General features: G+C 41.3%; 2 protein-coding genes across 5 annotated transcripts; one reads left to right on the forward strand and one right to left on the reverse strand.

The window, feature by feature from the left end:
- Positions 1 to 1,608: 1,608 nt before the first annotated feature.
- Positions 1,609 to 16,176, forward strand: RAB23 (RAB23, member RAS oncogene family). 4 transcript variants are annotated; one of them, XR_004355799.1, is made up of 8 exons: positions 1,610 to 1,826; positions 4,119 to 4,320; positions 5,152 to 5,237; positions 7,020 to 7,176; positions 8,705 to 8,787; positions 10,580 to 10,672; positions 11,523 to 11,743; positions 13,243 to 16,176. XR_004355799.1 is itself a non-coding variant. In XM_032681465.1 (7 exons), the coding sequence occupies exons 2-7, from the start codon at positions 4,166 to 4,168 to the stop codon at positions 11,660 to 11,662; spliced, it is 714 nt and encodes a 237-aa protein (XP_032537356.1). In that variant the 5' UTR covers positions 1,609 to 1,822; positions 4,119 to 4,165; the 3' UTR covers positions 11,663 to 16,176. The 4 variants fall into 4 exon arrangements, 3 of the variants coding, with proteins under 3 accessions (XP_032537356.1, XP_032537354.1, XP_032537355.1); XM_032681465.1 differs by having other exon boundaries at positions 1,609 to 1,822; positions 11,523 to 16,176; XM_032681463.1 differs by having other exon boundaries at positions 11,523 to 16,176.
- Positions 16,177 to 18,005: 1,829 nt separating this feature from the next.
- Positions 18,006 to 26,281, reverse strand: BAG2 (BAG cochaperone 2). Its single transcript, XM_032681466.1, has 3 exons — positions 25,950 to 26,281; positions 19,917 to 20,026; positions 18,006 to 18,946 (listed from the first exon to the last, which is right to left on the reverse strand). The coding sequence occupies exons 1-3, from the start codon at positions 26,111 to 26,113 to the stop codon at positions 18,546 to 18,548; spliced, it is 675 nt and encodes a 224-aa protein (XP_032537357.1). The 5' UTR covers positions 26,114 to 26,281; the 3' UTR covers positions 18,006 to 18,545.
- Positions 26,282 to 26,614: the final 333 nt, after the last annotated feature.

Here is a 26,614-nt window from a genome sequence, read left to right on the forward strand (position 1 = left end):
TGACTGGAATTTTAATTTAGACAAATTTAAAAGAGATACAATTTTTTAGTTGGAAATAAGTCACATTGCTGGCTGATCCCACCACAAGTCATCAAATCATGTATAAGCTAAAGCCTTGAAATCTATGAATGTATCAGTTCTTCCATTTTTCTCTTTCCCTTGTGGCACATGATAAGAATAGTTTCCTGAATATACCCAATATATCCAACATTATACCCAATCCAATATGCTGGAATGGTTTAGCCTCACTGAATTATTGGGCCTTGACAAAGAAATATCAGTGCATCGCCAATAGGACAGACAGGTCACAGCACATGTTCTAGCCTTACACTTCACAAAAGCATTACCCAATATATAGAATTTAAAGAACAGAAAATTAAAAACTAAAATTACTTAGAGCCATCACTAAGTTACTGACTAAATCAGGGCACTTAAGATAGGCTATATCTTCTCTAACCTTATACAGCTGTGGCCACAGGCTCTTTTCCAGTCAACGGAGAGAATGGGGAACAGTCTGCCTGGAATACTTGACATCCATCTGAAAGTGAGCAATATCATACAAATGTTTACAATGTAGGTCTTAGGTGAGATGAATCCCGGCCACACACCTCACATTTCTCATGGTAAAATCAGGGAAGTATAATAAGCTACATTTCTAACGTGTTACTTGGTATTAGGCAAGTAACAAAGTTCTCATGATGTTAGGGCTCTCCAATTCAAGGCCTATTGGTACAGAGAAGCCCTGGCATCAGACAGACTGTGAGACTACAAGCCAGTGTCAGCACTAACAAAATGAACATATAAATTTCAAAATAAAAACCATGCACGAAATCTAACAATTCTTTTGGGATGCAGCTGCAAAATGTGCTAATCCAAAAGGCATTTATTTAGGCACAGGCAGCACTAGTTGACCCTAGAGTGAAGACGTGGCCTTGGGAAGCACAGGACAGGCATAAAGAGCCCTCAGTTGGGCAGGGCAGGTTTCAGCAACCCACACTTGGCAATATCCGAGCGTTACTCGGCCAGACTTGAGTGGCAGGAGGGCTGGGGGGGGGGGGGGGCACTGAGAGCAGCCACCCTAGCCCAAGAGGTGTGTTCTGCAGCATGAACAGGGGATTTAGGACAGGGGGCATTTTTTGTCAGTTTAACTTAAAAACCCCCAAGCCAACCAAAACAAGGGAACATCTTCAGATTCTAAGACTATCACGTCTACAGTCATGCCAAAACTTACCATACCCTGTTTTATATAAAACCTGGGAGCTGGCAGACCATGTGCCACGATGATGGGCACACCTTGGTCAAAAAACGTTACACAGGAACGGCAGCTGCCCTCACTGATAGCCTAAGGAAAGCCCGTGGCTGCTCACACTGTTTTCCGTGAAGGATGAGGTGAGGAAGGCCGGCGGATAGAGAGTGGAACAGGGATGAATGCAGGCAGGGGCCGGGAAGATCAGCCTTGCCCGTATCTTTCCTCAGGAACCCAGACGAAAATCCCTCAAAAGCAACCTCTCCCTCGCTTCAAGCCCGACTCAGGCGGACAACGACCCTACCGCACACCCCTGGCAGGGACCTCCCGGCCAACCCCCACCCGGCGGGGGTCTCGCCGCCGCGGGGGCGGAGGCAGCGGGCAGGCACCTCCCCGAGCGGCGCCCCCGGTCCTGACGGCGCTTCCGGGCGGGGGAGCCGGGATGTGCGTCCGGGTTGGGTCGGCCCCAGGGAGCGGTTGCCTCTCGCTGTCTCTCCGTCTCCTCTTCCCTGCCTCCGTCCCTGCACCGCTGTGCCCTCGGAGAGAGCGCTGCCCGCCCGCCCGCTCCCGCAGGCGGTTGGTGAGAGGGGCCGCGGGCGGGGACGGGACCCAGCGGCGGCCGCGGCATCCCGGGCCGGGCGGGCGGGGAGCGGGGACGGGGACGGGGACGGGGCCCCGGGAGGGGCCGGGGCGGCCGAGCCTCCGCCCTCGGCGTGGCCCCCGGGCAGGGTCGGGAAGGGGCGGTGGGTACCTGCGCGGAGACCCTCGGGGGGTCTCTCGTCTTCGCCCAGAATGGCCATACGGACTCCCGGTGCTAACGGGGCTTGCCAAACACTCGGTAGAAACGGATGTAGGCGGCGTTTAATGCAGCCAAGGCAGCCCAGAAACGGCGTCTGTCTGGGCGAGCGGAGCGAGGGTGCCGGGTAGCGCAGCTCTGCCAGCGCGGAGGGCGAGTGGGGGGATGGGCAGAGCCTTTACAAGGGATGTATTTTCCCATCCTTCCAAAGGAGGGTGGCGTGCCTCTTGGGAGGTAAATTTGCCACTCTGCAATTGCGAAAATGTTACTGTGATGATATTCCGGCACAGCAAAACGCGGGGGAAACTTAGCTTTTATCAGATAGGCAATAATGAAGTTGCAGCAAGTCGGAGGCAATCAAGAGAGACTTCAGAGCCTCGGAATGACTGGTTAAGGGATCAGGAGCGCAAGCAGTGTTCTCTTCTGTCCTTCCAGTAGCAGAGAATAAAAAGGAAAGAAACAGAGCCTGGTGTTACGGGTAGAATTTTGTGGGTTTTGATCGTGGGTGGATCTACACGACACCAAGCCTGCTGTCAACAGATGGGTTATGCCTGTCTCAAAGTGGGGAAAAGATCTTTGACAGGGGTTAGTAGGACTCACTGAAAGTTTTAAACTGGATTTAAAGGGGGAAAGGAATAAAACCAGGCTCCCTAGAGAAAAGCACCTCCAGGTCCCTGCCTGGAGTGTGCGGTAGGGTCGTTGTCCGCCTGAGTCGGGCTTGAAGCAAGGGAGAGGTTGCTTTTGAGGGAGGCACACCCGTGTTTGAGGGACAGAGGCCCAGAGAGTGGTGGTGAATGGAGTTAAATCCATCAGGCATCTGTCACTAATGGTGTTTCCCAGGGCTCAGTGTTGGGGACAGCCCTGTTTAATATTTTTATCGATGATCTGGATGAGGGGATCGAGGGCATCCTCAGTCAGTTTGCAGACTACACCAAGTCGGGTGGGAGTGTTGGTCTGCTGGAGAGTAGGAAGGCTCTGCTTAGGGATCTAGACAGGCTGGATTGATGGACCGAGGCCAACTGTGTGAGATTCAATAAGATGAAGTGCTAGGTCCTGCCCTTGGGTCACAACAACCCTATGCAGTGCTACAGGCTCGGGGAAGAGTGGCTGGAGAGCAGCCTGACGGAAAAGGGCCTGGGGGTGCTGGTCAACAGGCAGCTGAACATGAGCCAGCAGTGTGTCCAGGTGGCCAAGAAGGCCAAAGGCACCCTGGGCTGTATCAGAAATAGTGTGGCCATCAAGACCAAGGAAGGGATTGTCTCTCTGTACTTAGCACTCATGAGGCCACAGCTGGAGTACTTTGTCCCATTCTGGGCCCCTCACTGCAAGAAAGACATTGAGGTGCTGGAGCATGTCCAGAGAAGGGTTTAGGGATAAGTCCTATGAGGAGAGGCTGAGGGAGCTGGGGTTTTTCAGCCTGGAGAAAAGGAGGCTCAGGGGAGATGGTGCTGCTCTCTCAACTACCTGAAAGGAGGATGTAGCCGGGTGGGGGTCAGCATCTTTTCCCAGGCAACTAATGACAACCAAGAGGAAATGGCCTCAAGTTGTGCCAGCGGAGGTTTATTAGGAAAAATTTCTTCACTGCAAGGGTTATCAAGCACTGGAACAGGCTGCCCAGGGAAGTGGTTGCATCATCATCATCCCTAGAGATGTTTAAAAGATGTGTAGATGTGGCACTTATAGACAAGGTTTAGTGGTGGACTTGGCCACGCTGGGTTAATGGTTGGACTTGATAATCTTTGAGGTCTTTCCAACCTTAATGATTCCAGGATTTTGTGATTCTCTGCTTCCATTTCTTCCTCATTAAAAAAAAAAAATCCACCAAAACTTGAATGAAATATCTTTGCAATAAGCCCAACAAATTATTTTCTATTTCTAATTTTTATTAATTTCTAATTAATAAGTGGCAAATCAAAGTTTGTTAAATAAGTTGCCTGAGGTCACTCAAACAGTCTGTGACTGAGGCAGAAATAAATTGTACTATCTATATGCATCCTGATGTGTGTGATCATCTTTCCTCTTGCTTTCTATTCACAGCATTTTTATGAACATAATAGCTATTTACTTTGTTGACAGAATCAACAGTTTCCTGAATAAACCAGAGAGTTGCCTGAGACACAAAGATGTTGGAAGAAGATATGGAGGTGGCCATCAAGGTGGTAGTTGTAGGAAATGGAGCTGTTGGGAAGTCCAGTATGATTCAGCGATACTGCAAGGGGATTTTTACAAAAGACTACAAGAAAACTATTGGTGTAGATTTCCTGGAAAGACAAATCCAGTATGTATTAAGGAGATGACATACTATTAACTTTTACCTTTCTCTCTAGTTCTTTCTTCTGTTGTAATCCTGAGATTTACAAAGACTTGGAAGACAAGGCCTACTGTATCTGAAGCACAGTAAAGGCAGTTGTTTTCTCTCTTGCACTGTGGGGTAAAATTATATCATTTATTCTCCATCCCAAATTTAAAACTGTAAATAAAATCTGGAACCTCTGTCGTACTAAGCTCTTTGACAAGTTTCCTTTGTATTCTACCACGTGTTGATTATTTTTTAAAATTTTTTTCAATAATTTCTTGTGGAAGAAGTGAAACTGCTTATGATAAAATGATTACACAAATTTATTAGCCAATGTAGATAAAAATGACCGTGGAAAACAATATTTAATGTCTTTATGCAGTATAAGCAGGTGATACCTTATTATGTTTGATAAAGTGGAAAATACTATGGTAATGAGAAGTAAGAAAATCCTATGAATTCTGTAAGCTGATTAAAAAGACAATAGGACCATTCTTCAAGCACCTAAGTTTTGTTTTGATGTCTATATTATTTTTCCTTTTAGAGGGAAATGTAGAGGAAGAGGAGGAAAGGAAGAGGAAAATGTAATACAGATCACTTACATCATATGCTCAGAGTGTATGATGTAATTGAGGGACTGTTGCCATATTGTGTTATGAAGGTGAATGTATTAATAGTAAGTTACATGATGTTTAAATCCAGTTAAATTTGACTTGGATTACTTACGCTGTAGATACATAAGTATTTCCATGTCAATTGTTTTGAATTGCTCCTCTTATTGTATTGATCACAAAGCCTTGCTGTTTGTTTCAGAGTTAATGATGAAGATGTCAGGCTAATGTTATGGGACACTGCGGGTCAAGAAGAATTTGATGCAATAACTAAGGCCTACTATAGAGGTGAAAATACCATGTTTGTTATTTGGTAGTTGTTGGGATTTTTAGGTCAGCAGATCTCTGAAATACATAGAATGTAATATGTTTAGTTCGTCTTTTTCAGTTCTTAAATATTTTTCCCCTTCGTACAAGATCCTTTTCTTAATTATGTGCCACTTTATGCAGGATGCTCAGTAGTGCCCTTTAGAAAACATGGAATGAAATGAGACAAATACCTGCACAGAAACTGGGCAGAATGTAGACATTCAAACAATCAAATGCAAATTTTATATTTTCCCTCTAAAAGTGTTTTACTACTTCTGTAAGACACATTTTTGTAAATGTTCCAAAAACTTTGTAATTAATCCAAGGGAGAAAAAAAATCTACCAGTCATCCTAGAAAGATAGTTTACTAGGCACAGCAGTTCTTTTGCTAGTACAGTCTGCCTTGAATATCTTAACACAAGAGTAATAAGCAAAGTGTATTTACTTCATAAAATTGCATACTTAAGTTTTCTTTGCGTGTAATTTAACAATGGTTCTGAAATATTTCTTTTTGGTTTTTTAATATGAGAGAGATGAATGACTTGGCAGAATTCCATTGTTCAGTTCTTGCAAACTAATTGCCTGATGGCGGGGAAAAATATATTGCCATGGTATAAAATCACCTCATTTAGAGATAAAATAATATTTATGCCATGTTGTTTCAGGATGTTGCAATCCTCTGACCTTTTTATATTTCATAAGCAATTTGTCAACTAATGGATTTTTTTTTGGTAATAGTTCTAGTTGTAGCTCAAAATTAATGATTAAGAGAACTTTGCTTTGTGTCAAAGAAATATGAACAGAACACAGGAATGGGGGATACTTGGTGAAACTCACAGAAAAAAGAAAATTCATACTGATTAAAAATTTTTCATGCTATATGTAATTAATCTGAGATTAATCTGAGATTTCATGACAAGATTATACTACAGTCTTAAAACATTAGCTATCTATTACTTTTACATTTTCTTACTAACTAGTAAATATATTGAAGGCATATAAATAATAAAGCGTCTCAGCATGTGTTTACGTGCAAGGAAAATTAGTTTCTTGAGAATAACCAAGGGCTACTGGACAGTCAGAAGACCACACACTAATATTTCAGCTGTGGAAGTACCTTCTCAGTATCCACGGGGTTTAACTGTGGTTTATTTACAAAAGCATAACAAAACATTTTGTATAATTTATCACAGTGCTCTGATAGAATGAGTATGAATTAGAAATACAACACTTATTTTCTCCAGAAAGCTACTAAACAATTTACTTGAAATAATCACAACTTCATCTGAAAACTTTTAAGTTTTCTGCTTTTCAGAATCCAAATTACTGTACCACAAAGAGTAACATGAAATGTGATTTACAGATACTGCGTATGGGAAAAATATTTGCCTTCTGGTCTCCATTAAACTGCCTGGAAAACAGTGAGCAATAAAAAAACCTCCCTTTCCCTTTCTCCAGCCTTTCCACATCCCCTCCTGTTCCTTTCCCCTGCATGTATTCATCATGCTATAATTAGCTTTAAAGGTAACAGACCCATAGCCATCATGAAGAGTGGGAATAATAATCAAAATATTATGGCAGTGTATTTTCATGTGGGGAATTTATGACCAGTGGTTTGGCACAAGCTAGCGGGAAAAATTCACTTTATAGGAGAATCTTGAAAAATCCCTCGTATTTTAAATACATTATAATGGATTTTTCTTACTGTTTGTCAGCTGATTTGTATTTACTTGTATTTGTAATTTTTTTGTATATTTCTAGGAGCCCAGGCTTGTGTTCTTGTGTTTTCTACAACTGACAGAGACTCCTTCAAAGCAATCCCTACCTGGAAAGAAAAAGTTGTGACCGAAGTTGGAGACATTCCCACAGTTCTTGTGCAGAATAAGATTGATCTTCTTGATGACTCTTGCATAAAGAAGTAGGAGTTTTATCATACTGTTTTAAAGATCAATATGTGCCCCCTGTATGCATGAGTTTTAAAACCAGAAGTCTGTGGGAATTTCTGGTGAAGACTTAAGAGTATCTGGGTTGTCCAACCTGTTCCCTGCATCCAGACGTGCCCTAGAAGCACAGAGGATGGGTATTGCTGCACAAGATACTTGGGCAGATGTGCTTGCAAAACTAAGAGCTTTCTGTTTGCTTCACGTCACCTTCTGAAGCCAAAAATAATAGAGGAATAATATAAAAACTTTGGTTGTGCCATGATATGATTCATGCCCCTTTTTTAATATTTTTTTTTAAATCAGAAATTCTAAAACTATAAATTTTCTCTCCTGTTAAAATACACACCTACTTTTAAACTGTGCTGTGCACCAGTGAAGGCACGTTGTATAGTTTGGCTAGTGAATAGTTGCTAAAATGATGGAGTATTAAACAGGTTGTTTGAAAAAGCATCTTAATATTTTTTACTTCACTCTTTTTTAATTTGTGTTTTGTTGATTTTTATCAGAACATTATAACTATAGAAATATGTATGTGGTTATATTTTCAAACTGCATGCTGCTGAATCTTGCTGTTTTTTTTTTTTTTAAGGTTTTATTGTCTGTTCATTCTGCCTTTGTGTGTATGACCAATTTCATTCTTGCTGTAAAATCAGCTTAACAAAAGCTAACTTTTATTTACCACAGCATATCACGTAGAAGGTAGTGCATGGCGAAGTTTATCATTCTCCACTTCCTTTATTTCTACCATCTTCCTGAGAGATTTAAATTATTTCTTCTTTTCTGTTGTTTCCTACACTGGCTTTCTTTGTTATCTGTTTGCTATTGATGGCATAAATCAGCTTCTACTCCCTCTGCAAAGAATACTGAGGATTTTTCAAAGGAAAAGCAAAATTGCATTTGAACTCCTCCATTATTCATGGTATGTCACTTAGGTTTGGTTCTCAGAATACACTGTCTGCCTCAGTAACGTAATCTTTCTGATGATGTGACTTCTCTTAGGGAAGTATTCATATGTTTCTTCAGCTTTTTCTTAAAATTTAGCATAAGTTCTTTTTCTCTTCACAGAAAAAATTAATTCTTGATTTCATCTCTGCACTCATCTGATTGCTTAGCATTCTGCTTCATTAAGATATACTTAAGGATTACTTTTTTGTTGTTGCTTTGACTTTGCAGTGGTAATTGTCCTGATTCTAGTGCTGTTAATTACAGCCTCCTTTCTTCTGGGTTTCACTGACACCTTCGAACCCATGGGAAGCTTTATTTAATGCAGTCAATAAATAATGAAAAGCTATTACTTTGGGTCATTAAGAAATTCCATGTGAAATACCTTCTTTTTATAATGGAGATATTGTAAAGAAATTAAGGATCAGGTACTTTTTTACTGTCTTGAGTTTCTCAACCCACTTTGCCACGTTTAACTTATCAGGAAGCAATTTGTTTATAAGAATAAATGCTGACAAGTGAAACAGATAGGGATTTACAAAGCTGTCTTCTGTTGTGCAGTGAGGAGGCAGAAGCACTGGCAAAAAAGCTAAAAGTGAGGTTCTACCGAGCATCTGTGAAGGAAGACCTGAACGTAACTGAAGGTAGGAGGTGCAGCAGGGGGGGCCTCTGTCCTGCCCCCTGCACTGTGTCCCCCTAGTTCAGAGCTCATCTGTTACTTCCCACATCATTGCACACTGTGGGCAATCCTTTTTGTAGTCCTTAGCAGCACACCTTAAACATAGCTGGAATTACTTGGTATCAGTGTGTTAGGCCCATTCCTTTGTGTACGTCTTTCCCTTCTCTCCCACAGTGCATAGCTGCAATATTTACAAGTGCCAAGGTGTTAAGGCTGTTTAGTCCTAATGACTGTCAGTAAACACCGAGCTTTTGAAAAAAATGTATGTAGAAGTTCAGTTATCACAATATACATATTACTGAACAGATTATTTTGTAATTGTTAATCATGGCTCGTCTTCACGAATGAAGATTTGGGGAGGGCTCTACCCACATTTTTTACAGGTGTGCTGGTGGCTAAAAAGGCCAATACAGGATAGACACGTCTGGTTGCAAAAGGCACAGCAGAAAGAACTCCTTAGGTGGTAAATTCTGTAAGACACGATTCTTTCTGCATTGTCTTTTCTCCTCAAGAGTGATCCTGTGTGCTTTCTCAAAAGCATCAGCAGCGTTATAGATGGTGTGTCTCCAGGTCTCCCGATTGGAGGCCAGAGTAGACCATGGTGATCAATATGGCCAAGGCTGAGATGTTGTTTCAGGGAGTCCTTGTATCTTCTCTTTGGGGCTCCTCTCTTGCGGCAGCTAGTGGCAAGTTCACCATAGAGCAGGATCTTAGGGAGGTGATGGTCCTTCATCCTTGAGATGTGTCCTGCCCAACACAGTTGTGTTCTCAGCAACATGGCCTCAATACTTGTTACTGCTGCTTGTTCTAGAACAGATGTATTAGTCACATAATCTGACCAGTGGATGTTTAGGATTGTATGTAATTGTTAATAGTTAATAAATAATTGATATAAGCAATTATTTCATCGTTATATTTAAATAAAGTAAATTAAAAGATTGCATTTTGTGCAGCCTTTTTTCTCCTGATGATATTTTATTAGTTCCCAAGTACCTCTTTTTAATGCATATATTTAATTTCATAAGAGTACTGTTATAATTTTCAGTCTCTGTCTTTTGTGGCATGGGTTTAAATAATCATGAATTCTAATATCTAATGAATTTTTGTTTCATTATTTAAACAATAGTAAACTGTTTCTTCTCTATTAACATCATTCACCTTGAGAAAAAATCTGCAAGAGAAAATGTAAAACGCTTCTGTAGCATCTTTACATGAGTTGAATTACAAATGTAAATAATCATAACACATATAGGTTCTGAAAATTCTGCTTTAGTTATATATTTTTTCAGATTTCTAGGTCAACTTTTTATTCCCCAATAGAAATGAGGGTAACATTAGTTAATTAGAAAAATGTTGCTGCCAAGTTTTATTAATAGACTTACTTTACATGACTGTTATTATTCTAAGGCTTCTTGCAAACAAAATATATATATTAAATTCCTACACAACTTAAAAAAATTCCCAGTTGCATGAATTGGAACATTTGGCAATATATATGTGCCAGCTTTTTTATAGGAGTATTGAGGTGCTTATGTGCAAGACTCTAGTGCTGCACACTGTAAGACCTGGGCAGACACTTGACTAACCTGGATTCTGCCCAGGTACATGGGCCTGCTGAGAATCACTCACCAGATTGGGCTAAACCTGTGATGTTGAATGCACTTTTCCCACTGCAGAATTTTGATACAAATGCATTATTATTAATAAGAAGATTTTAAGCATTCTGTGATGTACCTTTTTTCTTTTTAACATTCCAGTTTTTAAGTATTTGGCTGATAAGTATCTTCAAAAGCTCAAGCAACAAACAGCTGAAGATTCAGAACTAGTACATACAAGCAGTAACAAGATAGGTATGTATACTGTAATAAAAAAAAAACCCCTGAAACAGTATTTTGTTCCATCAAAGCTTGTGTTCTCATCTCTTTCCTTATGGAATTAATACAAGGTGAATCAGGATCTAATTATTACCTTCCTATCTTAGGATATCATCTCTTTCCTTCTGTAAAATAACTTTGTGACTCTTAAAAGTTACAAGACAGTCAAACTGATGTATAAAAGTTTCTAGCTACTGTTTGGCGAGTGTCCTTTTATTAAATTCACTTAAACAAGATTGTGCAAGGACTTCAGAAAGGATGCTTGTTTTTTTAAATGTAATTAGTGTTGCTCATCTTGGTGTGGACTTAAGAGACTCACAGGGAAAGAGTCTGGCATGTAATCTGAAGGTCTTTTTAAATTGCCTTTTGTAAGGAAACATTGAACTTCTGTAGTCCTTTAAAGCGTTTCTGAGTCAGTTTGTTTATTTTCCTTAAAGCTCTCCCTTTTTATTCAGGTCTTTTACTTACCTTTGTATCAGCAAAGTTTCTGAATTTAAAATTGTCATGTTTTTCTTTTATTACATTACTCAACTACCCAGAACTTTGTGCAGTTAGTAACACACATACACAGATGAGTTCATATACCGCCCTTCAATTACATAGATGCATGCCAGCTTTAAATACTGCCTGGCTAGTAATTGCAACTGCCTCTGCTTCCAATTTAGCTGCAAAATTGACACAGAAATAGATAAAGCTTTTAAAAACTAGCGTATGCATTTGAGGTGCAGTGCTCTGCCTTAGCGGGTGTTGCTTCTTAAGTGTTAAATGTATTATGCCACAGGAAGTAAAGAAATACAAATACTTTTCTTATCTTTAAATTCTGTAGGTGTTTTTAATACAGCTGGTGGAAGTCACTCCAACCAAAATTCTAGCACTCTTAATGGTGGAGATGTCATCAACCTTAAACCCAACAAACAGAGGACCAAGAAAAACAGAAGTCCTTTTAGCAACTGCAGTATACCTTAGACCACTTTTAAAGGAAATAAAGCAACCCAGTGAATTGGATGAAGTTGTGCAATTGAATACAGAATAAAACCAGCTGTAGAGGTATTTTTACCAGTGCTTTAGCAAATCTTGTGCCTGTGGGATCCTTTATAGAGGGTGGATTTAAATGAACTTGCTGATGCTGTGGGTTTGTTGTGTGGAGTGAGACACCTGGTGGCAACACACAGAACCTTGGCTGCCTTGGGCACTGTAAAAATTGGGCGAGCTTTTCCTTTTTCAAGGAATTATTTACAGAGCTATAAACTAGGTCTTGCTGAATTGCAAAGCACATTTAACATGAGGATAATAAGTACAAGCATAGGTACAGACTGTAAGTCTGTGGCCCAAGGTAACATAGCAACCATGCAGCTAAACTTCAAAGAAAACGTTAGAATTTGTTAGTCAGGACACTAAGAAGGTAAATGAATTACAAAAAGGCACTCCTGCATTTTATCCCTGACCATATCAATATGGATTCTGGCAATTCTGTGTGTGCAAGATCCTTGCATTATATATATATGTGTACTAAGGTATATATGTCGATGTTTGGGATGAATATTTAGGCTTGGTTCCAGTGTATGTGTTATTTGGAGATCAGCTAATGATCATAAAATAGTATCTTCCAACTGTCCTTTAAAAATGTTGCATTTCAGATGAGGCTTTCCCAGCTGCCACTGGGTACACTGAACTTGCTATACTTTGGGCCTAAAAGCTTAGATTTAAAAACGTATGGTGCCAAAAATGCTCCTTTTTACCTAATGCTATGCTACAGATGTTTTGTAAGTTTGTTTCTCTCAGTCTTAACAAGTTGAACAAATGACACTAATAGCTACTCAGAAGGAACATAGGTCATGTTCTTGTTCAAATTTGATTGTTGTATCCTGTGAAAAAGGAACTTGCAAAGTGGTGTCACGAAGTATTTATCTTAGTAGAAAATTTTTTCATAGATACCATGAACTGAGTCATGGAGGATCCAAAAACTTGCAGCTGATTATATTAATGAGACATTCTTGAACGTTGTCTCAGATTCAAAGCTAGCTGCTGGTTAAGGAAATCTAATTCTGCAAGATCAGAGACATGGCAAAAAATTTTCAAAGTGCTTCAGTAATTTTACAGAATTGATTCAGATGTTTAGGAGCCCAAATCTAATTTAAAGTTATTTGGGCTTAGGCTCCTAAATCACTACGGTGCTTTTAAAAATGCTAAGCAAGATACCTTTTATTTAGCAAAGATAAACACTTTATAATCGTCTTCAAGAGCATGCATGCCTTTTAAAAACTATCCATTTTGTTTACATGGTTTTGTATGGTATGATATAATTTTAACTTTCTAAGATTTCTACAAGTCTGCCACTGACAAATGCAAAATATGCTGCTTAAAAAAATCAGAGTTTTAATAGTTTTTTAAATGGTGTATGAGAATGAAAATTAGTTGAGTGATCCTGTATATTTTTGAAGGAAGGACTTTTCACTATGTGAATTCATGTAGGAAGCTTGACTGACTTTGTTTCTAAGTCATTGAGTATGAAAACTGAAATGTATTCTTTTTCCCACTGTCTGCAGGGAGAGAGATGGGTGGCAAGTTATGCACAAACACTAAAGATCTCTGAACTCTGTATTTTGTGTTTACTGTATTAGACTTTCTACTGAGTACCGTTGTTTCTTTGACAAGCTGTTAGAGATCTCCTGTTGCTGGCAAGAAGGTGGCCTTCAAGGCACTCCGTCCCTTCTGCTATTGCAGCGAAACCGTGTGCTCTTCACTGTAATGTTTCCTGTATTTTCTCTTGGATAAAGGCCTTTATTTTTTAACACATGCATTTAATCACTGTATGTATAAGTGGAGTCAAATCCTATCTGTCTTAACAATTTGAGAAGTAGGGATAAGATGGGGATAAGATGGTTGAACATCATGGGGCCACCTTACAACTTAGGGTAGAGTGTATGCATTAAGAATTTTGACAACTGTTTTTGCATTTCATTGTCTGTCGCCAGTTTTACATGTTTTATTCATTTCTCTTGAAAAAGAAAATCACAAAGTGTCTGAAACATCTTTTTTTGCCTTGACTTTGTACAGCATACTGAAAAGTAAGTCTTTAATATGTATAATGACCATTTGTACTGTTACACACCATGCTGTAACTATACTATTAATGTAGGTTGTTTGTATTTAAAGTCTGTCACTATAAATCACTGTTTTAAGAACTGAAAACTCAGCAGAAATTTTCATAGGTGGGGACTTGACAGACTATAAATTTAGGATATGTTGAAATGTAGTGTGCGGGAATAGTTATTTGCAGCACTGGGTGAGTTTTAATTTCATTCCCATCTTAAATCTAAAGTAGCTCTTTCTTTGTTGTGACCTTGCAGTGTTTGTTCTCCAATACAACTGAAAAGGAGACTGTCCAAATTAGCATTTTTCTGCAAAGTGCTCTGCATATATGCTGCTTGCAAATTTTGGTTCTTTATCCTACTGGGGTTAGTATGTAGGTGTAAACCAGATGAGTTGCATATTGCAGGAACCCTTAGTTATTCATATCACTCTTCAGTGGCAGTAACGTTTGCCTTTTGGTTGAAGAGATGTGCCTAAATGTTTTAGCACTTGTGTTGTCCCACGTGAATAATTTTTATTACAATCATTGCTCCATTCTTCACTCAAAGTGTTCTTATTAAAATGTCATATATTTTTGTTAGCAAAACCTACAGGTGCAGAGCCTTCTCTGTGCATCCCTCTGACTACATGGGAGGATGTAGTGAGGATGTAGCTCTGTTATGCCCGTGCAGCCTGGATTAAGAAGCAACAGATGCTCCAGCCACAAGACAGTGTTTTGTTCTTTGAGACTTATGTTCATTGCACTCCTGTATATTGTTTATACCTCTTGAACAGTTCATTGGCTGTATTATCTGAATCTTGCCTAAATTCTTTGCTTTTGGCTGATAACACTGCCATTAGCAGAAAACTTTAGTAGTTGTTAATGCCTTAGTGAAATAAAGATTCACTAAAGAGCATGAATGATGCTACAGCTCTGTCACTCCCGTGTTGTATCCATTCAGTGAATGGGTGTTCTCCCAGTACATGGGACATCGTTAGATGCAAAGCGGTAATGCTAGGGATGTATTTCCAACTGGAAATAACAAATCTCAAAGTTGTAAGACTGATCACACTAAGATTTTTATGCTTGTGTGTGTGTGGTTAATTTAAAAAAGAAAATTAAATATTCCACTTAAGACAATTTTGGAGCTTTCTTATTTTCAGTATTTAAGGCAAAACTTACCTTTTGTAGTCAAAATTACTGTCTGTCTTCCTGTTTAATTTTCTTATGCTTCAGTAAAATTTGACTTCATTATTGGGCTGCAGCGTATCTGACACATAGTTTTGCATCGCTTCTGTAGAAGTACGTTAAACTAAAGGGTACTGAGCAGCTGAACATGCAGCACTCTCTGGGAGTTATGCAGGGGTACATGTTTAAGACTCAGTGAGCCTGTGCTTTGAACCTGTTAATTCACCCCTTCAGGTTGAGAGCTGCCAGGTAACAACAGAATGAATGCTTTGCATTCATGATTGGCGGACCCCATGTGGGAGTTCTGTTATGCAGCAAGATAATACACGTGCTGCTCAGATTCCAGTGATGGTACCTGAGCCCCTACTGCTTTCCTCACAAGGTCAGAGACCTTGGGTTGAAGTTGCAGTACCTGAACACTAATTGTAGCAAAATTAGAGAGCAAAAATGGTCCAACAGGCTTGAATTCATCAAAGCGACCTTGCCATCTTTTTGTAGGAAGCAACAGTTGTGCATATTTTCTTTCTAATGCACAAATAATATTGGCAGAAGAAAATATTTCTGTTAAATATGGCATGCAAACAGGTAATCAGAATTATAGAATGACAAACACAGCAATTCTTAGATTTAAGGTGAAAGATGCTATAATGGAATAAGAGAAACTTCCTAATGTTCCTTGTCGAAGTCTTCTATATGAGTCATCTCAAAGCCAGGTGAGTCCTAGTACTGAACTAGACTCATTCTCAGGTTTCTAGTAGTAGGGTAATACTGATAAATAGTTTGTCAGTTCTGCTGAACTGACTAAAGTTGGTCAAAAAAATTAAAAATTAATCTGGACCAGGAGAAATACCACCATCATTGCAAGGATAAAGATGTATCATTAATAATAAATGACTTAAATGTGAGTGACTAAAACAGGTAATGTATGTAACTGTTTTTATCACCATTGTGATCTCAAGTTAAATGTAACAGATTTTTAGAAAAAGAGGTCAACATACCATAAATCCTCAAGTAGAAAAATCAGTGTTTAAAACTGAATATTCTGTGTATGCCATTCCTGTAAAATCCTTACAAGTTAATTCTGCTGTTCTCTTGTGACACTTGTTGCATCATGCAACTTAAAACATGTTTGTTTGCTTACTGTTTGGTCTGATACAAGTCATTACTTTTGTGGTTATATTAAACTGTCAGTATATTAAATTTCAAAAAATTGCTATAACCCTGTAGCTGTGCAACCTCAATTTGATTGAGAAATTTGTGTGCCTGATTCTAGACCGTGTGTTGCCAACAGCTGGGATGCAAGACAGCATATGAGATACCCTCAAAGAAACAAGTGTGGGCAACCCAGTCTAACAGAAATGCTGTTTCTGAGCTCTTGCCTCCGATTGCTTCACCTGGGGTTGAAATACGAAATATGGATTCTGTTGTGCTCTTTCTGGTCATTTTTCTTTTCGTGATTGGTCTGGCCAGTACAGTGACAAGGTTTAAATCAATGGTTGTAGACACTGAAGTGGCATTAAATTATTATTAATATATTAAAGATGCCTGGTGCATTTTCTGAAAAGAAACAGGTAAATATGTTGGTTGGGGGTTTTATGTTGTTTTGGTTTTTTTTTTTTTTTTTAGTAAAACACAAGTCAGCATCTTTGTCTGCCAGGTATCTGAGGAATATCAGAAGTAACATACTCCTGCTTCCTCTAGCACACAGTTTTGCACACAGAAAAATTTGCTTGCTTAACACCCCAGTAGGGATTAATTGGCAGTGTTTTAGGTTCATTATCGAGGCGTTGGACTTGATGACTTTTATAGGTCCCTTCTAACCCAACTATTTTATGATAGCACAAGTGCTATAAAAAATAAAAATTCCTTTAGCTAGTGGTACAACAGTGAGCATCTAAGAAAGAAAACAAAGCTCAACACTTTTTGCCTGAATAACCCTATATGTCCTTACAACCCCCAAATATTGTAGGAATATTCTAAGCAACAAGAAGCTGTGTTCAACTTAACTATTGCACAGCATGATTTCTGAGAAAACTCATGCTGTGTATTATTGTAAAGGGTTTTATTGCTGTTGAATAGCTGGAAGATTTTAAAAGTGGAATTATAGAATTAATTTCACCAAACTCTTACAAACTTTTCACAGTCTCAAAGCTGAAGCTTTGATTGCTTTTGAAGCACCCACCTGAAGTGCTGCTTCTGCAAACAAAATGCAGTGATGGTGATGTTTTAGCAGCTGAGGTTTCCAAGAAGTGCAGCTCTGAGTTCCCCTGCAGAGCCCTTGTGCCCATCCAAGGAGTTTAAAACCATGGATCTCCGGAGTGTTGCTTGTTAAGGAGCCTGACATGAAGCGCTCCCACCCTGGGCTGGGGCCCTGAGAGCATCCAGGCATGATGCTCCAGCTGTAACACTCATTGCCACCAAGGCAGCTGTGGTTGGTGGCATCACTCCAGCTCCTTCCAGCTGAGCTTTAACCTGAACCAAATTCAGAAGGCTGAGGGCTGAGCCACAGAGGTCTCTGCTCCCCTCAGGGCACCACCACCCTTGGGTGAAATAGTGGAAGACTGACAGACTACAGTGGGTTGCAAAATTCCAGGTACACCCTGAAATCTGCTAGTTTTGACCCACAGCCACAGAGCATGATGATGATGAGCAGTAATTACTGGGAGTGTGAGGGTGGAAGGAAAAAAATAAACCCAAAAACCACTCACATGAAGAGTTAAGTAACACTGGATATAAAAAGTATCATCATGCACAAGACACAAATACTTTGTCTGCCAGTTGACAAGTCAATTGTTTTGCTCTGTGGCTTCACAGATGATGATGCAAAGTGGATTTGTCGTGTAATAGCTGATAAAATACAATTCCCCTTTCTATTATCTTTTAAAAGAAATATACAGCAACCTCAAGTTACTGTGAGCTAATGGGAGAAGGATGGTTGGAGAGGGCATTACAAGAGTCAGAGCTCATTTCTAGCCTCGCTTTTGACCTCTGGATGCATGTATTGCTTTTGACTTCCTGAGTTAAAAAATGGAGGTATCTGTCTGTCTCTTGTAAGTATTGTGATATGTTTATTCAAAATATTCAAAAAGTGCCAAATTACAAATGGTAATGTGTAGGACACTCTGTTGTTTATGAAAATACCATAAACAGTTTATTAATGGTTTTGATTTATTGCCAGGATTTATCTCTTGTCCCCCAAAAGTCTGGTTCACACACTACGTATACAGCAGAGAAAAGCTGAAATCTCATGATAGGACAAAACAACTTTAGTTTAAAAAACACCCAGGAGAATGGAGGAAAGGCTAGATTTTGACAGTTTCTGTGAGTTCAGCAGAAGCACAATTACAATTTGCAATAGAGCGGTATTGACTCTAGAGAGGAACTGATAGTGTTCCTTATTGCCAAAAGAAAATGCCAATGCTACCAAAACCCATTAAATGCTTGCAACTTGGAATCAAGGATACTTTGGTGCGTGTGTATGTGTACATACGCATGTGCTCGTACAGAGAATTTATTTCTTGGCTTCTGTGTGCTTTTTACGGGCACTTGCTTATCCTGCGATTTGCCAGAAGTAGCCAGGAGGATGCATTAATCCTGTTTGCTGTTGCAAGACTGTCGAACAGATGATTTCTGATGCTCCAACAGCGTGATGGACTTTTCAGAATTTTCCAAGTTTCTGAGCAGAGTCTCTAGCCGCCTTTTGATTTTCTTCTGATCTTCAATGGCACACCCGATTACCACAGACTGAAATTTCTGATCGATGGGTCCTGCCGGCACGTCGGATGTGCACGCACCGTAAAGTGATATTAAGCGCATTTTGGCGTCTTCCAGATCATCTAGAAGTTTATTGACGATTTCATCAATCATCTTTGTGGCATGCAGTAGGGATTCCTGCTGCTGGGCATTCCGGATGGTTTCTACAGAAACCTCCACAGTGAGGGTTCGGCCCATCAGGCGATTAGCAGTCAAATTAAGTTCTTCTCTCTCACCTAAATTGAAAACAATAAAGTATCCTTGGTTACAGGCAAATACACTCTTGTGCAAATAGCATCATCAAGACGCTCAAACTGCTGTAACTTAGCAATAAACGTTTGTTTAAGTAAGTGACAATCAACAAGATTTCCAGAAGCCAGAAATGAGCTTTTTGCATTTGCCGAAGTCCTACTCATTTGATAGAAGCCAGTGTCTTCTGATTTGAAATAAGGCATTAAGCTCTACTAAAAATGTAAGCAATGCTTTTCTACTGCCGACACAATGCTTACTGTGTCACATTAAAGCAAAGTGTACAATATTATCAGGAAACATTCATTAACAGAACTGGCCTTCTGTGCCACACTGAGGGAGAGATTTAGACAATATCCCAGAACACCATAAAAAGAAAACTAGAGGCCATGAAAAAAAATGGTTTTCTATTTTCTGAAAACATAAGTTCTTTTCTAAAATATGGACACAACATATTTGACATGTAGGCTCTTGAAGAGCCAATAAACCAGCAATTTAAAGCACCTAATACTAGGTTTAGGGAATATATTTAAAGCCACATATCGTACAACTACGACAATGATCTTAATCATCAGGTTCTTCCAGGCTGTACACTTTGTAACCTGTCCAGTAGTCAAAATCATTAAAATGCTGGGGTTTCAACTATATTAAATCATCATAATCAACGTCTCTCCCTCTGCTGAGCTATATTAAGCCTGATTTTGAAAATATATCAGTGAGCTGAGTACGGGCTTTCACATATACAGCAATGACATTAATGGTAGTTCATCTACCTAAACAGCATGAATTTACAGTTAAGAAAAGGGGATCTCAGGGAAATGGGTGGCCCTTAACAGCCTCAGCTGGCTCCAGTGCTGCACCTTTACTGGCAGCAAGGAACCATATCGAGCTGCTTCCCAAGGGACAGGCTGGTTTGACTTTGGGTCAGTTGGAGGGTATGGCAAAGCAGCTTCTCACCTTCACTGATGTGCCTCATATCCTGGCTGTTTTGTATATTGTGGATCATTTCTAGCAGGATTTCTTTCTCTTGTTCCATAGCAGATGCTGCGTCACGGAAAGCCTCTACCCTGTACATGGTTGAACCAAACAAAATGTTTAAATAATAAAATAGCTGTTCACCTATATAGCTGCCAAAAACTTATTTTTTAAACTTCAGCTTAAAGAAGTACAGTCATTTCTTAATTATCCATAAGCCAGACTCCCTGATTTCACTACCTTTTCCTGTATCTTAACTTCACTTTTCAAGACTCAATATAGTTTTAAAAAACAAACAAATGGAGGGGCAAAACAAAACAAGAGAAATTCAATCAGCCTGCAATTATTTATTTTACTGATAGTGCTGTTCTGTCCTATTCCACGGTTAATCTGGATACCGAGAGCCTTACAGTCCTACAGCCATGTAGCAGAAGTCCTTACAGCCAACTGGCAATTATTATCAGCTGCTTAACCAGAAGGGAAATGGACCGAGTCCATCAGGGAACTTGGCAGTGAAAGTGGCAGCTGCAGGGAAAGAGGCAGCAAAGGGCCCTGGCTCCTGGTGGTGCCCCCAGACCAGCAGTGCAGAACCCACGTGATCCACCTGCAAAGCAACAAACACTCAGAAAACTGAAATGCCGCCTTGCAGCCAAAAAACCCCTTTCACAAAGGAGAAAACCCTGTGAGTGGGACAAAGTTCACACACTTTTATTAATGTGACACGGGTTTCCCCAACAAGTGGTGTGCCTTGGTCACTGGGAGAAGAAACTGGACTTCCTGCCCCCACTGTCACTGGTGCTTTCCATGGAGCAATGCTCCATGAAGTGACTCACAGAAGGAGGAAGCTTCTATGGGAGCAGCTCCTATTTCTGGGCATGCAGAAAAGCACGTAAGTCAGTTCCTCCTGAAACCGGACCCCTACTCCAGTCCTGTTCTCTGTGCTGAAACTCACATGTGATGCAGTGAGGGCAAGGGGAAAGTCCATTGGGAACTGCTGTCCCTGTAATTACTGGATCTCAAGTAAGCTGCGTGGTTTGGTGCCTATGGTCTGCCCTCCTCGTGGCACAAGGCACAGACCCAGCTTGCCATGGGCAATGTGAAAATGCCACATGAGAAATCTGAGTCCAATTCCTTAATTCATGTCTTATTCCTTAATTCATGTCTTATTCTCAGCCACAGAGAAAAGAACATCTGGAACTCTAACGCAACACTTTGAAGACCAGGTACAAAAGAGGGAAACATCCCACTCCCTTGGCTTTTCCCTGAAGACTCGAGGGTAGGGGCTTGCAGAGGACTTGCCAAGCTGAAACTGGCTGCAAAAGCTGCACCAAAGCCATCAACTCTGCATTCCCACGCCCCACAGAAAAGCAGAGGATCACATGAACCTGGCTGACAGTTTCAGACACTTGCAGCACACAGCTGAGGAGGTCTAGCTGCATCACGAGAATCCATCCATCTATCCTGAAATGTTTATCAAACCTGGCCAGAAAAGGAGAAACATTGTTAAGTCTCTTAGATGCACTGTGCTCCTCAACATTACTGAGTACTGCCCTGAAATGGTGCTGCCTCTGCAGAAAAAGGTGTATCTCTTGAGACAGGCACAGAGCTGCTGCTCCTTTCTCCTTCCTCAGGCTGGCTGAGGACAGGTAACTTCGGAAAATCAGCAGGAAGAGAAAAGAGGGTGAAAGAAGGCAGAAGAATGAGAGCTTTTGGGGATATAAATAGTCATGCTTCACATGCAGCCTGCTCATGAAATGGTTCTGTTTTACAAAATATTTTGCCTAATTTAGTCAGTGAAAGCACAGGCTTCAGGCCTTGGCTTTAATGTTCACTCTGAGGAAGAATGGGAAAAGTTAATGCAATGCAAATTCTTGCCGAGAGCAAATGCTTTTAATTATTATTTTGGACTGGTTAGTAAGAGCAATGAGGCAGGTGGAGTCATTTCATACTTCAGATGTCTTCACTTTATAATTTAGGAAGTCTAGCAAAATTTTCATAATGCCTTGCCATGCCTTTTTAAAAAAATACTATTTTCACAATTGAAAAAATGTGGTTGCTGGAAAGCTGTAAATAAAAATTTTGAAGTGCAGAATTTAATTTTTAATAGTGTTTTTAAATCAGATTCTGTATATCATTGCATTGACTTAAAAACTATAAAGTTCTGCCTTCAGTAGACAGATCAAACTATGATTTCCACAGGCTTTCCTGGGTCCTAAGAAGAATGTGGAAAAACTGCATTGCAGAGATGTATCTTGAATTGGTACAGTTCTAAAGAGAGTGCCTAAAATATCACTGCTCCCAAAAGCCAGCTTGGTATGTGAGGTAGGACCTAAAAGCCAAATTATCAGAATTAATGTTGTATACTGGAAAAAAAAAAACAACAAAACACAAAAACTAAACCCATAGTTTACCAACTAGAACTTTGATTTATATTAATTTACAGAAAGTTCATAACCAAATCTTAAGAACTATTTTATTTGCAATAACTGCTTCTTCAGAATTATTTTTACCATTTTTTCAACTGCAATATAGAGTGCAACACAGCAATGGGACAGGGTCATTTCAGAACAGCGCTCTAGTAGGAAAAAAAAATGAAAAGGAAACCACATACATCAACCTCAGGAAAATAATGCTCCAGAGAAGATATTGGGTGGCTTTACCAAGGTGAGGGACCCACCATAGCCTCAATCTATTTCGCTGCCCTGGCTTGTACCAAGGCCTCTGCCTGTCTCTGTGCTGGGGTGGGTCCCAGTGGCTCCCCAGCTACAGTCCAAGGAGAGACCCTGGCCTGGCAGGGACTGCACACCTTTCCCTCCTTACTTGTTGCAAGAGTGTCAGGACCACACCTTGCAGTCGGCTCTCATAACTTCTTTCCTAAAATGTGTCTTAACTTCACAGGTTTCTTTAAATGTTTATTTTCTTTGTGCAGGGCACCAAAAAAAAAAAAAAAAAAAGAAAAAGGCTGGAGGAGAAACTTCTAACAGAGGTGACTGCTGTAGGAAGGAGTGGAAAAACAACCCAAGTCTCAAAGAAACAACCAGCCAAAGAACAGAAGGCAAAGAAAAAACACAAAATACTCATATTCATGCCTAGTTATCAATTATTTCAATGCAGCAGCATGGTCTTTTTCTAACAGATGAAAACATCCAATCATATTTTTACTTGGAGTGTATTTGTCACTTTGAACATCAACTAAATAGCCCATCCATTACCTAAGACTGAAGAATACATTCCTTACTTCTGATTTTCCCCGTCCAAGAGCAATTAGCTGTGCAGTGCCTTTCTTTGCTACATACCATTTATATGAGCAGAGCATTCCCCTGAGGAACAGGTGGACCAGCCTGTGCTTTTGTTTCCAGATGAGAAACTCGACACCTGCTTTCTTAGGACAGCTGCAATAACTCTGTCCTTTAAACTACTGACTGACTTAAACAGCTCACTGTTAAAGCCCATGTGCTAGAGGTGCAGATAAGTTTTCAGAGGAAGTAAGAAACATCTGAAGCTGCTTTTTTCCTGAAATGGAGCTGAGCACACTAGACGGAGACAAAGCGGGGGCTTTCACTCTGACATCCTCAGGTGCTTCAGCTGAATGTCCATTCCCAGGTGAGCAGTCCCATGAACACAGGCATGAACAGTGGGGGAATATGGTGTATCCGAAGGAGAACAAGAAAAGTACGAAAAATTAGGTTAAAAAAACCAAAATCAGAAAGAGTCTGACTTATCATCACACCTAGAACTACGTGTTCACTTAACCACCAGAACACAGTGACTCATACACAAGAGACTCTGGTCCCCTTTCCAGCTGCTCCTGAGATATCTTGGCAGCCAGGGCAACATGAAGGTCCAAGCTCTGGCAAGGGGCAGACATGCCACCTGCCCCCCTTGCCACCCCTGCCTGGGGCACTCACTCCCCGGCAGCCAAATTAATTCCCCTTTCCTGCTCACTTTCCAAGCAGAAGAAAGCCCCTCCGCAAACACCTGTCAGGGAGGTACGAAAATACGCCATTACTGTTGGAAAATAAGCCCTTACAGTGGAGGGAAAGGGAGAAAAAGGAAGGCTGTTCAAACTGGAGCATTTTACAATGGCTTCAAACATAAAGAAGGTAGATTTATATATTAGGAAGAAATTCTTCGCTGTCAGGATGCTGAGGCATTGAACAGGTTGTTCAGAGAGACTGTGGACTCTCCATCCTTGGAGGTGTTCAAGGCCAGGTTGGATAGGGCCACTTGGTCTAGTGGAAGGTGTCCCTGCCACAAAAGGGGGTTTGGAACTAGATGATCTTTGAGGTCCCTCCCAATCCAAATCATTCTTTGATTCTGTGATTTCCAAAGGGATGAGAGTTGCTTCAGAGTTTGTCTGACCTTAAGCAACTTGAGAATTGAGGATTGTCGAGGGGTTTAATTAAAGACTGCAGTTCACTTTGACAAATTTTCACTTATATTTACGAGCAACATCTCAAGGGTCTATAGTTAAACCAAACCAGCTGAAGAATGAAGAGGTTTGGAAGCTTTTCCTCCTGTCATTCACATAACTTTGAAGTGAGGCACATTGATTAGTTGTGCATGGAAAAAAAACATAAGACTTGAGTGACTTCTATCAAATTAGTTTGACTTTTTTTTAATGACTATATTCTGCATTTAGAACTATGCCTGTTTGAAAGACTTGAAAATTTAATTGGACATTTAATTTCTGGCTAACCAAACTGTCTGCTTTGTTTCAGAGTCACTCAGCAAATTTAAAACACATTTTTGCATATTCTGATGCTCATTTTGTGATTATATATTCATCATGCACTAGACCTGCAAGTAAGCAGGGAGACTTGTTTGCAGACTGTGATTTTGTTTAGTCAAATTCAGAGAAGTCTGTGAAGGACTTCAAGGAGATTTAATTAAGCTAAGTGAAAGGCTAATATAACAGCACATCAAGTCCACTCCTGAATAATGCAAAGTAATGCAGGCAGAAAGGGAAAAATGCAACTCCTGCATCCCACAGAGCTCTTTTAATTACAGGAAAGTCCTAGAAACATTCTGGGTGGTTCTGTGAAAGCCGTTGATCAATATGCAGCTGTAATGAAGGAAAGGGTGTGTTGAAACAGTACCAGAGGAGGTGAATCAGTGGCATCCTGCACATCTATCCACCTCAGAAAGGACACTGTGTAATTAAGCAGAGCTGAGAGAACAAGGAAGATGATTAAAGGCAAAGAATCATCTCTCATGAGGCCAAACTGGAAAAGAAGTCAAATAGTATTATTTATGGAATGTCAAGTTTTCAAGCAGAAAAAGACATGACATGTCTTGGCACAACGATGAAATTCATATAGCATTTGCAATAACTTTGGAAAAATACACCTAAGCTGCAGAATATGATGCTGTTCACATTTTAGCTACAGGATTTAATACACCCCAGAGAGGAGGTGGACATGTACACAGGTAACAACATCCACAGCTGAACCAGTAAGTGCAAAGGGCGGTTTGGAAGACACGAAGGCTCACACACTTCAGCACTGCAGCTTGAAGGCTTGCCAGAGCCTCCGAAAGCCCGAAAGACACTCCATTTTATCTTCGGATTTCCTGCATCTTCTTATAAAACACCTGCCCGACAGATGCGGGACGGGGGCGACAGCTACGACCCACCGCGGGCTCGTACACGCTGTGCCACAGCACGCAGCCCATCCCCTGCCTGCTAAAGACTCCCCAAACCAGGAAGCGTAATAAATCCAAAGCAGTCCTTGGCGCTTTCTCTGAAAAAGTCTGTTTTCATACATTCATATAATATTCCTATTTTCGTGTATTTCCAGGCCACGCTAGTTCACCTTAGAACAGCAGCTCCCATTTTTAAACTTCGCCCCCGACAAGGGGGGACCCTTTTCCCTCGGACCCCTCAGGAATCCTCACCTCCCCCTTGCCCAGTCCCGCCGGGGTGGGCTCCGCGCCCGCCGGCGCCCCGCGCTGCGGAGCCACCGGCTCGGGGCCAGACGGCTCCGGCTCCCTCCCAGCGCCCGGCCCCGGGCCCACCTGAGCTCCAGCTGGTCCAGGTTCTCGAGCAGGCGGCTGGAGCGGTCGGCCATGGAGGTGGAGCGGTAGAAGCGGCCCCGGAGCTGCCCGCCCGACTGCTGCTGCTGCTGCGGCTGCTGCTGCGCCCCCTCGCTGGCCTTGGCGCTGATCCTGGCCTGGGCCATCCCACCCGCCCGCTGCCGCCGGCGGAACCTCGCTGCGGCCGCTCCCTCACCGCGTCCCGCAGGCGGCGGCGGCGGCCGAATGCCGGCACCTCGCTCATGGCCAAAGAAGGAGCCGCCCCGCCGCCGGCCCCCGCGGCCACCCCGCCCCCGCGCCGGGCCCGCGGGCACCGCCTCACGGAGCGCGGCAGGGCCGGGCCGCGCCGGCTCGCCTCGGTCGGCACGGCCTGGGGGCGACGGAGTCACGGGCTGGGTAAGGCTGGAAGGAGCAGCAGTGGGTCATCTGGTCCAACCTCCCTGCTCAAGCAGAGGCATCCTACAGCACATGGCACAGGATTGTGTCCAGATGGTTCTTGACTATCTCCAGTGAGACTCCACAACCTCTCTGGGCAACCTGTTCCAATGCGTGGTCAACTGCCCAGTAAAGAAGTTCTTCCTCATATTCAGGTGGAACTTCCTGTGCATCGGTTTCTACCTGCTCTTGTCCTATTGCTCAGCACCAGC

The sequence above is a fragment of the Chiroxiphia lanceolata genome, chromosome 3, assembly GCF_009829145.1.
Source record: "Chiroxiphia lanceolata isolate bChiLan1 chromosome 3, bChiLan1.pri, whole genome shotgun sequence".
Lineage (NCBI taxonomy): Eukaryota > Metazoa > Chordata > Aves > Passeriformes > Pipridae > Chiroxiphia > Chiroxiphia lanceolata.